General features: G+C 41.5%; 3 protein-coding genes across 6 annotated transcripts; 2 read left to right on the top strand and 1 right to left on the bottom strand.

Annotated features, from left to right (window-relative positions):
* Positions 1 to 125: 125 nt before the first annotated feature.
* LOC148393258 (adenosine kinase-like) lies at positions 126 to 6,358 on the top strand. Of its 3 annotated transcripts, XM_088385421.1 has the most exons (12): positions 133 to 294; positions 1,024 to 1,053; positions 1,774 to 1,848; positions 2,411 to 2,464; positions 3,434 to 3,512; positions 3,598 to 3,770; positions 3,873 to 3,981; positions 4,193 to 4,363; positions 4,945 to 4,980; positions 5,065 to 5,179; positions 5,264 to 5,350; positions 5,416 to 6,358. In XM_088385421.1, the coding sequence occupies exons 1-12, from the start codon at positions 200 to 202 to the stop codon at positions 5,538 to 5,540; spliced, it is 1,149 nt and encodes a 382-aa protein (XP_088241547.1). In that variant the 5' UTR covers positions 133 to 199; the 3' UTR covers positions 5,541 to 6,358. The 3 variants fall into 3 exon arrangements, with proteins under 3 accessions (XP_088241545.1, XP_088241547.1, XP_088241546.1); XM_088385419.1 differs by lacking the exon at positions 1,024 to 1,053 and having other exon boundaries at positions 126 to 294; XM_088385420.1 differs by lacking the exon at positions 133 to 294 and having other exon boundaries at positions 889 to 1,053.
* A 433-nt stretch (positions 6,359 to 6,791) lies between these two features.
* Positions 6,792 to 10,396, top strand: LOC148393257 (uncharacterized). 2 transcript variants are annotated; one of them, XM_088385416.1, is made up of 4 exons: positions 6,792 to 6,934; positions 8,168 to 8,324; positions 8,535 to 8,698; positions 8,768 to 10,396. In XM_088385416.1, exons 2-4 carry the CDS (start codon positions 8,222 to 8,224, stop codon positions 10,028 to 10,030), a joined length of 1,530 nt encoding a protein of 509 aa, XP_088241542.1. In that variant the 5' UTR covers positions 6,792 to 6,934; positions 8,168 to 8,221; the 3' UTR covers positions 10,031 to 10,396. The 2 variants fall into 2 exon arrangements, with proteins under 2 accessions (XP_088241542.1, XP_088241541.1); XM_088385415.1 differs by having other exon boundaries at positions 8,535 to 10,396.
* LOC148393256 (dual specificity phosphatase 29-like) lies at positions 9,663 to 11,891 on the bottom strand. The gene is made up of 4 exons (XM_088385422.1): positions 11,761 to 11,891; positions 11,325 to 11,510; positions 11,011 to 11,234; positions 9,663 to 10,793 (listed from the first exon to the last, which is right to left on the bottom strand). Exons 2-4 carry the CDS (start codon positions 11,501 to 11,503, stop codon positions 10,561 to 10,563), a joined length of 636 nt encoding a protein of 211 aa, XP_088241548.1. The 5' UTR covers positions 11,504 to 11,510; positions 11,761 to 11,891; the 3' UTR covers positions 9,663 to 10,560.
* Between the last annotated feature and the right edge of the window lie 267 nt (positions 11,892 to 12,158).

The following is a 12,158-nucleotide window of genomic DNA, read 5'->3' as shown; positions in this document are numbered from 1 at the left end:
ATTTTTTTTATTTTTAATGACGCTGATTTGGTCGTTAAATGTCGCATGTGATTGGTGGAGCCCTCTTGGACCGCCCTGCTTTGGCGCCTGCGAGCCTTCAATCAGGGTGAATAAATAAGCAGATTTTATTAGCAGCAGGATACCTGCACGATGTCTCCCCGGTAAGAAGGTGAACGCAACGTGACTCGCTTGACCAACGATGGCCTCCTCCGACGAACCCAAAGCCAAGAAACCTAAAATTTCCGCGGAAGAGAAGACTGGCTCTGTAGCCGAAAGGTCTCCCGTGAAATTAAGGTGATCACAGTCCGGGGGTTTGGAAATGCGCGTGATTGTTTATTATTAAAATATGTGAGGTTCGCTTGCAGTCGGATTTTTGTTTGCACAAACGAGGATGAATGGGGTCAGCTTGTTGTGGAACCTAATTGTAATAACTACTTTGAAAAATGGATTAAAATGTGTACTAAAGTTGCAATCCAATCTTCTTCGAGTAGTGCCATTAAAACGTGTTCCATTGTCCTATGAGTTGCCATTGCCGGTTCAAGGTGACCGTTGGTATGTAGAAATAAATAGTTCACTCCTCGTCAGTGAATTGCTGTCACGTTGCCAGATTTGTTGAGCTGACACCTGAACTAACCACCACATGCATGGCACGGCAGTCACGTGACCTCAGCAAGCCTCTGTTTGGTACCCAGTTTCCCCCCGGTTGCACTTGAACGCACCGTGATGCGATTCTTCACGCTTTTAATCCAGCTCCTTTGAAACGTTTATCTGCACGCCTCTCACGAACTTGGAAGAGTCTTTCACAAGTGATGTGTTGAGGCAAACCCAGCCAATAGCCAGGCTAAGAGCAAGTGTCGTGGCCCTTCCTCCTTTAGATGCCCACCAGTCAACCAGTAGGAGGAGGAGCTGGGGTTGCAGGGGGAGCATCGATCTGTCACACGTTTGTGCTGAAATTGAGCAGTTTGAGAATTATTTGCTCCTTTCTTATGTAGCTTGCTCAACAGGTTTCTTGCACCCACACAGACAGACACAGAGAGAGATGTCTGCATTAAGGTAAGTGTCCATTGGCAAAGAGGATTAATGTAATGCTTGAGTAATTGGCTACACAGATATAATCTGATTTGCATAAAAGGAAGCTGTATGTATTGTAGGACAAGATAGTTCAGATGTGGCTGTGGAATCCATGCATACCCTTTAGAATTCACAAGTGTGCTTTATTCTTTAATGTTACCCAACGGAGGCATGTGGATTTAGTCTACTCCGGACTGCAAGATTTTGTGGATTAGGAAAGCAAAAAGTTACGTGACAGCCGTTCGCTTGTGCATGTTTTTCACTGACATAAGGCCTAGGGGTCAAACAGATTGCGTGCGGGTCCATATCAGTGAGCTTTTGCAAATGGAAACACATGGCCTTTGACTGCAGGTGTTTTCCTCACCAATATCATTCGGTCCTCCTTATTGCGTTTACGAAATTTTCCAAGTGCTGTGTCACCCTGGAGAAACAACCCACAATCCAGCTGGTGCCATCTTAATGCAATCACACACATGGATGACTGTGTTCGCTCTTTATACAATTACAACAGAGTAGGCGTGCACCATTTCTCCTTTTTTTGTGCAGATTTTTCGTAATCGTCCATATGAAGTGTAAATAAATTCAAGTTGCATGTATTGCACTCATTGATTTATCTAGAGCAGACTCGGAGAAAGTAAACAAGAACTATGCCACATTTAATCTCAAGATGGCTAAATTCTCTTTTTACGCTTATTGTTGCAGCCCTAATTCACTCTTTGGCATGGGGAATCCCTTGCTGGACATTTGTGCTGTGGTGGACAAAGACTTCCTGGACAAGTAAGTTCAACAACAATTCAAATTGTTTATTTCTGATGGTCTAAGATGCACCACTTACTAATTGGCTGCTTCTAGTGCAGGAAGAACAGTAATTTGTATTTTATTTATTTTATTTTCTGTTAAACCTATGGGCAGATATTTGAGTTCCTGATACAAGTTGGCACCTGCCAATCATTTTATTTACTTATCTCATTGACTTTGTATACTCTGCAATAACTGGCAGTTTCCAGTAATGTCCAAGTTGCACTGAAGTGACCAGGACAAAGTTCTCATGTGGCTTCCAGTTCAGAGTCCACCCTGCCTGCAAGGAAGGCCCCTTGTGTGAAGGCCCCTTGCGTAAAGGCTGGAAATTGAGTTAAAATAGACAACCACATAATCCAGTTCAACCTCTCTTCCCATAAAGCAGAAATGAAACTGTGCCTCAGGCATCAACGTTTTTTTTAGACCAAATAGTGTGTATGCTGTCTTTCCGAAGAGAAACCAGAAGACTGTCATGTATTTTTTCCGAACGAATTTTAATGACGTGCTCTTTTTTTTTTTTTTTGTCCTCTTTAATTTCTAGATACACACTGAAGCCCAATGACCAAATCCTGGCTGAGGACAAACACAAAGCCCTGTGCGTATTTCTCTCCCTTGTTGAATATTGACTATTTTACGTCACGTGCACGCCTCTCGCTGTTCCATCTATATTCTGACGGGTCCTTTCGAGGCTGGAACGGACCGGTCAAAACAGCCTGCGTTGAAGTCTCTTTGGTTATAGAACAGCAATAGTGGATCTGGCGCAGCAAATGTGTGTGAGCCAATAGCAGAGCAGGACTTTTCACCTCCCAGTTCCTGTGAGACCAGAGCCAGAAAGCAAACAGCAGGAGATAAAGTTGTGCATGCAAGCTCGCTGTAGTTACTCATCAAGGAGGTGTGCGGTCACACGACACACTTATTGACTTACGAGACGGACTTGGAGTGGTTTGGAAAATATCACCAAGGAGTTGTCAAAAATGAAAAACATGACCTATGTAACAGTGCTTATGCAAGATGACTAGATGAAAAAGGGGTCAGAAGTCATTGCAGTGCAGACATCTGTGGGGGGAAAAGTCACACACACGTATTCCAGACAAAAACTGCATCAGAGCATAAAGCTATCTTTTGCATTTTACACAGTGAAGGTGGAAAATTACTAAGACTCCCATTCATTTTTACCCTGATCATCTTTCCCTGCATTAAGGAAGCAAGCAAGACTAGTCAGAAAGTTCCATGCTGCAACATCTGGCTCCGTCTCAGTACATTTAACAGCAGTTGTCCTGCCCACAGTCTCGGACAGACCGCCTCAACACTTGGTCCTGCTGTGTTGTAATACACATCCTCGGCCGCTAGAGGGCAATGCCTACTCTGAAACAGGCGATTGTACTGTATATTGGCATGACGTTTTTGGAGAAACCACCCATCATATACTTAATTTTAGGACAATTTGAGGGTGAATCTGAAAACGGCTTATAATTGGTTAAATCAGCTTGCCAAGTGTAACATTTAAATAATCAAGTGCCACATAGGTTTTCCTTTTATTTTATTTTTTTTTGCCCCCATGAAGGTTTGATGAGCTAGTGAATAAGTTCAAAGCTGAATACCATGCAGGGGGAGCCACACAGAACTCCATAAAGATCGCTCAGGTTAGTAGTCGCCGGCGTTGTGGTCCTGCGACATCACCGCAGTCCTTTATTGTGGAATCGTAATCTTTGCTGTCACTGCGTGCAGTGGCTGATCCAGGAACCTCACAAAGTGGGCACCTTCTTCGGATGCATCGGTAAGGACAAGTTTGGGGAGATCTTGAAGAAGAAGGCGGAGGAGGCCCACATTGATGCCCACTACTACGAGCAAGACCAGGAGCCCACGGGCACATGTGGAGCGTGCATCACCGGAGCGAATCGGTTAGACACACACACACACACATATAAGCCTGTTTAGTTTCCTTAAAATATATACAGTGATACATGAATTGTTGATCTCGAGTGTTTCCGTCTTTCTTTAAGATCGTTGGTGGCTAACCTGGCTGCCGCTAACTGTTATAAGAAGGAGAAACATCTGGACCTAGAAGAAAATTGGAAGTTGGTGGAAAAGGCTAAAGTTTATTATATTGCCGTGAGTACCACCATCATGACCAACATTGGAATTCATTAGCAAGAACATTTATTTAAAAGGGCCAGGAGATTTCACATGAAGTAAATTTGATCATGAACTTAGACAAGATCAGTATACATACTTTTTGTTTAGTGGCGTGCTTTTCCAATGTGCCTTGGCTCAAAGGTTGAGCCACATGTAATGATGATTTTTTTTTTTTTTTTCCTTGCAGGGTTTCTTTGTCACAGTGTCTTTGGAGTCCATGCTGAAAGTGGCCAAGCATGCATCAGAAAATAACAAATTGTTCTGTATGAACCTGTCAGCACCCTTCATCTGTCAGTTCTTCAAGGACCACCTGGTGCAACTGCTGCCCTACGTGGACGTGCTATTCGGCAATGAGACAGTAAGGCAGCTTTTCAGCTTCTGCACCTATTGTTGTTCCAGTACAGCATTCCACTGCGTTTGATATTTCTTGGAGTTAGGCCTTTTATTTTAACACCACGACTTTTCTTTTAAGATCTGGGAGTTGGGATTGCATGGTAGTGTCATTGTTTTTATCTTCAGGCTCTCTCTTTAAATGCATTCAAACTGATCCATGGCTCCTGGTAAGCCATAAATAGATCCAGCACTACAAAATAAAAAAACTCAGTTAACCTTCTTCTGACAAACTGTCTCTAGCTCTTCCAAGTCTCCAAAAAAGCAATCTTGCTTTCATCAGTCCACAAAATTTCTCCATTTCTGTTTCAGGGCAACTGCTGTGTCTTTTGGGAAATTGTTGCCTCTTCAAGTCATTTTCTTTCCCTCACAATCGGACTTTGCAGTGACCTTTTGCCAAAAATGGGACATAAATAAAATTTAAAAAAAATACGTCAGGAATGTTTAGTAATGGAAATGCTCATTGGGAATATTTTATCCCACCCCTGGTATTCAGGGAGCAACAAATATTCACTAAACGGTGATTTTTGTTTTGATTCCATTCTACAGGAGGCGGCCGCATTTGCAAAAGAACAAGCTTTTGAGGTGATTCAATGTCCCTCTTGCATTCTCTGCTGCACTTTCATGCATTTTGTTTAAAACATGCGTCATGCGGTCACGTCTGTGCAGACCAAAGACATTAAGGAGATTGCCAAGAAAATACAGGCTCTGTCCAAAGTCAACAGCAAAAGACAAAGAATTGTTGTCTTTACTCAGGGGAAGGAGGAAACCGTGATGGCTCTCGGTAACATTTCCATTCCCATTTTCCCCATCTCAAATAAAAGTAGTCTGTGTTTAATGTGTCATTCTTTTCCCTTTTTGTGTTCAGGGGACAAAATTGAGACCTTCCCAGTGATGGCAATTGATCCTAAAGACCTGGTGGACACAAACGGTGCTGGTGACGCCTTTGTCGGAGGTGAGAGATTGCAACGGTTGCTCCTCTGTTCAGTGAGTTTGAAAAGATTTTCTAACGCGTCACAGGTTTCCTGTCTGGGCTGGTACGAGAAAAACCGCTGGACCAATGCGTCAGAGCGGCTCACTACGCTGCCAATGTCGTCATTAGAAGATCGGGTTGCACGTTCCCCGAAAAGCCAAATTTTGTTTGATGCATTGTGACTGATGTTTTGTTTCGTTTGAGACAAAATGTCACCCCTGGTCAGTGTTTTTATCCCAGTGCTTCCTCCCAGACAAATGTAATTTTTTTTTAAACGTGCCATTTGATTTATTTTGTGCCACCTCACATTAGCATGTCTTTTTTTCCTGTCTGGTGGCGCTGCAGGAATTATTCGGAGGGATTTGTCAGTCATAAAAAAAAAAAAAGCAAAGTCATCAAATTAAATTATATTTATAATTTTGGCCAAAAATAAGACTGCTTTTTTAACATCAGAACTGTCAAGTTGAGGACGCCACACTCAACTGATTGGCTTGTTTTAATGTTTTGTCACTTGTGTGTGACTTGTTTAGGCCAGTTAATGAGCACCTTTGTTTTTTTCAAATGCATGAATTATTAAGTGTCAAAGCCAATGGCCACAAAAATATAGGGCTGTGACGTTAAACATTTTCAAATCGAATGCATTGTGTGAATGGCCATTCTAACGGTGTCATTTGTCCCCCCCCCCCGGTACCTCAACACACAGCTTTGTTAAATTTGACATAAATGCCAGTTTATCACATTGTGATAAGAGCTTGTTTTTACTGCTTCAGTTTGATTTGGATTAATCAATACTTGAATACACATTTGACAATTTCCGATGAAACACAGTGGTGTAGTCTTCCTTTTCTAATTCTTGTTTTTAAATCTTTGATGTACAATCTCATTCAATGATGTTCATGATGCCTCAAGTGACCCTTTTGTCTGCTTCTTGCCAGACTTTGTATTACGTGGATAAATACAATGAAACAATAAAGTGTTGGAGATCCCCCATTTTTCTTCAACATTTTTTTTACTTTGCCTTGCTAATAACACTTTTAAATGTACTTGAGATGCATGAAGACATTTCATTAAAGAGTTGTTTACTTCACAGTACCCATATTGAAGTCTCAATCTCATATGCTGCTTCTTATTTGTATTCATTATATTTATATTAAATTCTTTTGAAATAGGATCCCACATTGGAAAAACAATGTGGCATTATCCAATGAACTTTAACATTTGCTGGAGGACTCAATTTCACGAGTGCGCATTGTTGTTACGTAACATGTCCCTCTAGTGTTAAACATGCACGACAAGCGCACGCTAGTATGCTATTAAAATCGATTTGAGTTTTTTTTAAACGTGCACAAAATGTTTTTCGAACACGTAATGTCGGTTTGCTGGTCACCAACATTAATGAATGAATAATGAATGAATAATTAAAAACGTCCCACGGTCCTTCGCTAGAGGGCGTCCGGGAACTCACTCAAATGACATCATCATTACGTAGCAGGAAGTAAACGACTGCATTAGGTAAACACGTGCATCGCAAACTTTGGCAACACTACAACCGCAACGACGAAAGAGGTAAGTTACGACTTAGTTATCATGTTAGCACCGTTATTTGTAGCACTGCTTGGTTACAATACGGAAGTGCGGCCCGCTGGTTTTAGCAGTGCTAACTTTATATTTAGCTTGATTATCCTCGACGAATGTTTGATCTCAAATGAGCCATCATCACGTGCTGATCAAAGTCAAAGTCTCCTTTATTGTCAATATCTTCACATGCCAAGACACACTAAGAAATCGAAATTACGTTCCCCACTATCCCACGGTGACATTTTGTGTTGTTTACTTGTATGTATATTGTGTACTATGTGATTCTTGCCTGTACTGTGGAAATACTCAAAATCGAAGATTAGCACTGATGGTTGCAGACAGGCATGCTCCCGATTTTAAATCTCAATTCCTTTGTGCACTTTACTAGAAGATAACGCGTAATCATTTGCAAAAACAGGTCCGATCTACATGAAATGTCGTTTCGTGCATTGGGTCGCTTTACGTGCACGTTGTAACTAGTTGAAGTTGATATTCAACGATTTGCCCACGATTAGTGCCTCCTATTTTCATTCTATTAGGAATTCTCAGTGAAGTGGGAGAAATTGTTGAACAAGTGTTGTGATTGTTGGAATAATTAGATGATGGAGCTCCTGTACCAAGTTCCCTCCGTTTGGTGTAGCAACACCTTTGTAGTCTGGGCAACCAAAACATTAAAAAGGGGAGGCAAAACAGAAAGGGTTCTGTTAGGGTTAACAGTCAGGGTGTTAGAGTGGTGCTCACTCTAACTTATTTTGCAAGAACCACACGGGAGACAGTGTGCCCTGTAAGCACTTGCAAGTGGAGAGGTCATTCGTCGCTGTGCATACAGCGATGATCGAAAGAAGTCTGACTCAGGCCTCTTGCAAGAGCATATTTATTGAGAGAAACAGGGTGGGGGTGAGAGTGGACAGGATGGTGGTCAAAGGATCTTAGCACTTTGTTCTACTACTTAGTTAAGAACACGTTTGGTTAATTATTACAGGTTACATTCCAACATAAGTCAGACTTCATTTGAACATCGCTGTATGCACAGTGACGAACGATTTCTCCACTTGCAAGTGTTCAAAAGGCATACTGTCTCCTGTGTGGTTCTTGCAAATAACTCAGAGTGAGCACCACTCTAACAGGTTCAGAAGTGATGGAGAATGTAACTGAAACGCTCTCTGTTAGTTCTCCTCATGACTAAAACAAATATTGGTTGTCTTTTCCTCTTTGTTTCAGCATGTGAAAAAGTGTCTGTTGCTACTTAGCCTTGACCGTGATTGCAGCGAGAAAATGTTTGCAAGGGCTACAGCAAAGTATGTGGAGGAAAAGGACCATTGTCATCAACGACTGGAGGCTCTTTGGCTGCAGCCTTATGTTGTGTTATGCAGAGCAGGTTAGTACACAGCTTACTCTCACGTGCTTAGGAAAGAACTATTTTCTATTATGAATCCTCTTCCAGTGTTTATTTTTAGTAGAATTCTATCGAAATCATGTGTGATAGGCCGATTGAAGACGTCCTTGTATAGGTCTTACCAGTTTCTCTTCAGCTGTAACTTTCATTGTTCATATACATTGATATGATGTGTGTTGTCTTGTTTTGCAGACATCAGTGAAGCTATTCGTCCTAAACAGCAAGAGCCAGAGCGCACTCACATTAAAGGGAAAGATGCGGGCAAAGAGCTTCATCACGTCAATGAACAAATGGAGCAGAAGTTTCCTTGCACCATAAAAGAGGAGGAAGAGCCAGAGTGGCCTTGTAATAAAGAGGTGGGAGAGGACATTAAAAAGGAGGAGGAGGATGCCTGCAACATGCTACTGGCTGGTGTCTCTTTGAAGAGTTTAGATGAGGGTCAACATGAGGTGAGCAAAGGGGCGGAGCCTCCAAGCTGCCGCTCAAGTCAACAAATGACCAGAGAAGGTGATGGAGACCACTGTGGAGGATCACAAGCAGCTCCACCATCAGAGAGTCATGACATGTCGTCACATGCTTCTGCTGCTGCTGCTGCTGCTGCTGAGTCTCAAATCAAAAACTGGCAATGTTCTCTGTGTGGATTTTATTTTGCTAATAGAAACAATTTGAAACAACACACCACGAACACGTTTTCATGCTCAGTTTGTGGCCAAATATTCTGTCTGAAGAGAACCTTAACAAAGCACTCAAAAACTCACACTGGCAGGAAAGCTTTTTCATGCTCAGTTTGTGGGAAAGAATTTTCAGTGAAGGGAAACTTAGAAGATCATACAAGAACTCACACTGGCGAGAAACCTTTTTCATGCTCAGTTTGTGGGCAAAGATTTTTATGGAAGACACACTTAAAAATGCACACAAAAATCCACACTGGCGAGAAATCTTTTTCATGCTCAGTTTGTGGGCAAAGATTTTCAGTGAAGGCATCCTTGAAAACTCATACAAGAATCCACACTGGTGAGAAACCTTTTTCATGCTCAGTTTGTGGGCAAAGATTTTCACGGAAGACAAACTTAAAAATGCACACAAAAATTCACACTGGCGAGAAATCTTTTTCATGCTCAGTTTGTGGGCAAAGATTTTCAGTGAAGGGATCCTTGAAAACTCATACAAGAATCCACACTGGTGAGAAACCTTTTTCATGCTCAGTTTGTGGGCAAGGATTTTCAACGAAGGGCCACTTAAAAAGGCACACAAGAATCCACACTGGTGAGAAACCTTTTTCATGCTCAGTTTGTGGCCGAACATTCTCTCTGAATCGATACTTAAAAGAGCACACAAGAATCCACACTGGTGAGAAACCTTTTTCATGCTCAGTTTGTGGGAAAAGATTTTCACAGCAGTCATACTTGAAATTTCATGCAAGAATCCACACTGGTGAGAAAACTTTCTCATGCTCAGTTTGTGGGAAAAGATTTTCAATGAAGCAAAACTTAAAAATTCATGTAAGAACTCACACTGGTGAGAAACCTTTCTCATGCTCAGTTTGTGAGAAAAGATTTTCAGCGAAGGCATCCTTGCGATATCATGCAAGAATCCACACTGATGAGAAACCTTTTTCGTGCTCAGTTTGTGGTCAAGCATTCTCTCACAGGGTAAGCCTAATCAAGCACACAGGAACCCACACCTAACCTTACTGCCTGCTCAGTCAGTTGCCAAAGAGTCTCGATTGAGAATTCCAAGTGTGTTGGGGAGATGAGCAGTGATACATGAAGTTCTCACCTTCTATTTGAGCAGACTTTATGAGTTTATGCATCTATGATAATTCTATTGGATGTAAATTTCAATTGGGATTATAATAGTTTTGTATTTTTCATTATACCTGATGTTTATTTGGTTTTTAGTTGTGGTTTTTACCTGTAATTAGTTTTAAGTCGCATTCAAGGAAAGTTGCTTCGTTTTTATTAGTGTTTAGGGTTTTCTTCAGCTTTTCATGTTCATGTGGATAATGAAAATGAAAAAATAAAGGGTTGGATGTCCCCCATTTTTCTTCAACAGTTTTTGTGTAACTTTGCCTTGCGAATAACACTTTTGAAATGTACTTGAGATGCATCAAGACATTTCATTGGTTACTTCACAGTACTCACATTGAAGTCTCAACCTCATATGCTGCTTCTTATTTATATGAATTATATTCAATTCTTTTTAAATCGGATCCTAATTAAGACTGTTGATCGTCTGTCATTTGTTGTTTAAGTCTCAATTTCTGTTCTTGCAATGTGATGTCCAGAGCTCTGAGCTGCTTGAGGAAACCGTGGTTGGGCAGGACGCAACGGCGTTGTTTCACGTGCTCAATGGCGTCCACCACAGTTAAGCCTTGCTCCATCATCAGGTAGGCCAAAACCAGTGACGCTGACCTGCTACGACCCATCACGCAGTGCACCAGCACCTTGTCTGGAACACGTCAAAAGAAGAAGACTAACAGAATGCTTGTGGCAGATGGATGAATCTTGATTTCATTTTTTTTTGTCAAATATTCTGTGCATAAAAGGTAAGGTTCAGTTGTATTTAAATTCGATATTAAAGACTTAAAAAAATAAATATATATATATGTATATATGAACTCATTCAAGAAGTACATTTTACATGACTTTCAAGACTGCACCCTTACTCTGTGGTTGTCTCAGGGCCTCGCTGATGAACTGTGTCGCCGGGCAGAAGAACTGGGAGATGTCAAACGTGGGTTTGTCGTCGGCCTCCACTCCAAAATATTGGATGTTCATGCCTGCGTAGTACTCTGCGCCAGTCAGCACATTGTTGTACTTCCCCTCTGCAGCATTTAGCACATGCGTGATACCCAGTTTCTTCAGACCAGGTCGCTCCAGAGCCGTCTTTCTGTTCCCAAGCAACACATACCGCTAAATCTTTTTTTTTTTTTTCCCCTTTCTTGTCTTTGAGAATAATTCCAGCAGTACTTAGACTTACTCATCCCCAATGAAGACATTGGGCCAGACTTGATTGAAGTGTGCATATTGAACGCTTGTGCCGGTCCAGAAAAGCTGCTCCAGATCTAGAGTACCGGGTGTGATGTAATCACTGTTTGGGTCCACTTGAAAAGCTGTGTAGGGGTTCTTTCCTCTTGATTTTACCGTACAGGAGGACATGATTCACCTGTAAACACCAAAGATATGTAATATAATAAGTATGATAATAAAATCAAACAATCCCTCAATTACTGCAGGATAAAAATGGCGCAGTATGATCTAAACGTAATTTGCAGTTAAATATTTTTTAGTCAATGCTTATAGAGATGAACTATTTCAAATGCCCCAAAACATTTAACCCACTTAAGGTTCGATCATTAGCTTCAGTTGTGTCCGAAGCTGAATATGGAGCAGAAAACCATTTACACAAAACTTACTTGTCATATAGTTGTCCAGAATTTCTGATCCGTTTCCAAGCAGGACTTGTCTTCCTTCCCAATCGGCATAAAGACACCTGCTAACCTTTCTCTCTTTGTGTTTCGCGTGATATTTTTAGGCCGCTGCCTGCCGTGACTCCACCATCAGCGTGACACGCAAACTTGTTTGGAACCTTGTGACACCTCATGTATAGAATGACACCAGCGGTCACTGGAGACCTTCCAAGTCCAAAGCATGGTATGCAAAATGATTATAGGGAAGTGTGTAAGGTCCAACGACAGCTTATTAAGACCTGTTTGGAGAAGTTACACACCTGAACTGCTCCAAATGACACAGTTGTAAGCTGCTATTGATGGGTTTTATTTTAAGTGTGGTAATATTATGATGTTGATGACGG

The sequence above is a fragment of the Syngnathus floridae genome, chromosome 9, assembly GCF_059516105.1.
Source record: "Syngnathus floridae isolate MCC-2025c chromosome 9, RoL_Sflo_1.0, whole genome shotgun sequence".
In the NCBI taxonomy this organism is placed as follows: domain Eukaryota; kingdom Metazoa; phylum Chordata; class Actinopteri; order Syngnathiformes; family Syngnathidae; genus Syngnathus; species Syngnathus floridae.
This window is presented reverse-complemented; position numbering and strand designations above follow the sequence as displayed.

Bases quoted from the DNA above. Each gene is read 5' to 3' on its own strand.
- LOC148393256 (XM_088385422.1), bottom strand. From the start codon at position 11,503: ATGTCCTCCTGTACGGTAAAATCAAGAGGAAAGAACCCCTACACAGCT. The intron at 11,235-11,324 runs GTAAGTCTAAGT...GCTTGGGAACAG, and splicing joins AATGTCTTCATTGGGGATGA to AAAGACGGCTCTGGAGCGAC. The intron at 10,794-11,010 runs GTAAGGGTGCAG...GACGTGTTCCAG, and splicing joins GGCCCTGAGACAACCACAGA to ACAAGGTGCTGGTGCACTGC.
- LOC148393257 (XM_088385415.1), top strand. From the start codon at position 8,222: ATGTTTGCAAGGGCTACAGCAAAGTATGTGGAGGAAAAGGACCATTGT. The intron at 8,325-8,534 runs GTTAGTACACAG...CTTGTTTTGCAG, and splicing joins TGTTGTGTTATGCAGAGCAG to ACATCAGTGAAGCTATTCGT.
- LOC148393258 (XM_088385421.1), top strand. From the start codon at position 200: ATGGCCTCCTCCGACGAACCCAAAGCCAAGAAACCTAAAATTTCCGCG. The intron at 1,849-2,410 runs GTAAGTTCAACA...TTTAATTTCTAG, and splicing joins GACAAAGACTTCCTGGACAA to ATACACACTGAAGCCCAATG. The intron at 3,771-3,872 runs GTTAGACACACA...TCTTTCTTTAAG, and splicing joins TGCATCACCGGAGCGAATCG to ATCGTTGGTGGCTAACCTGG.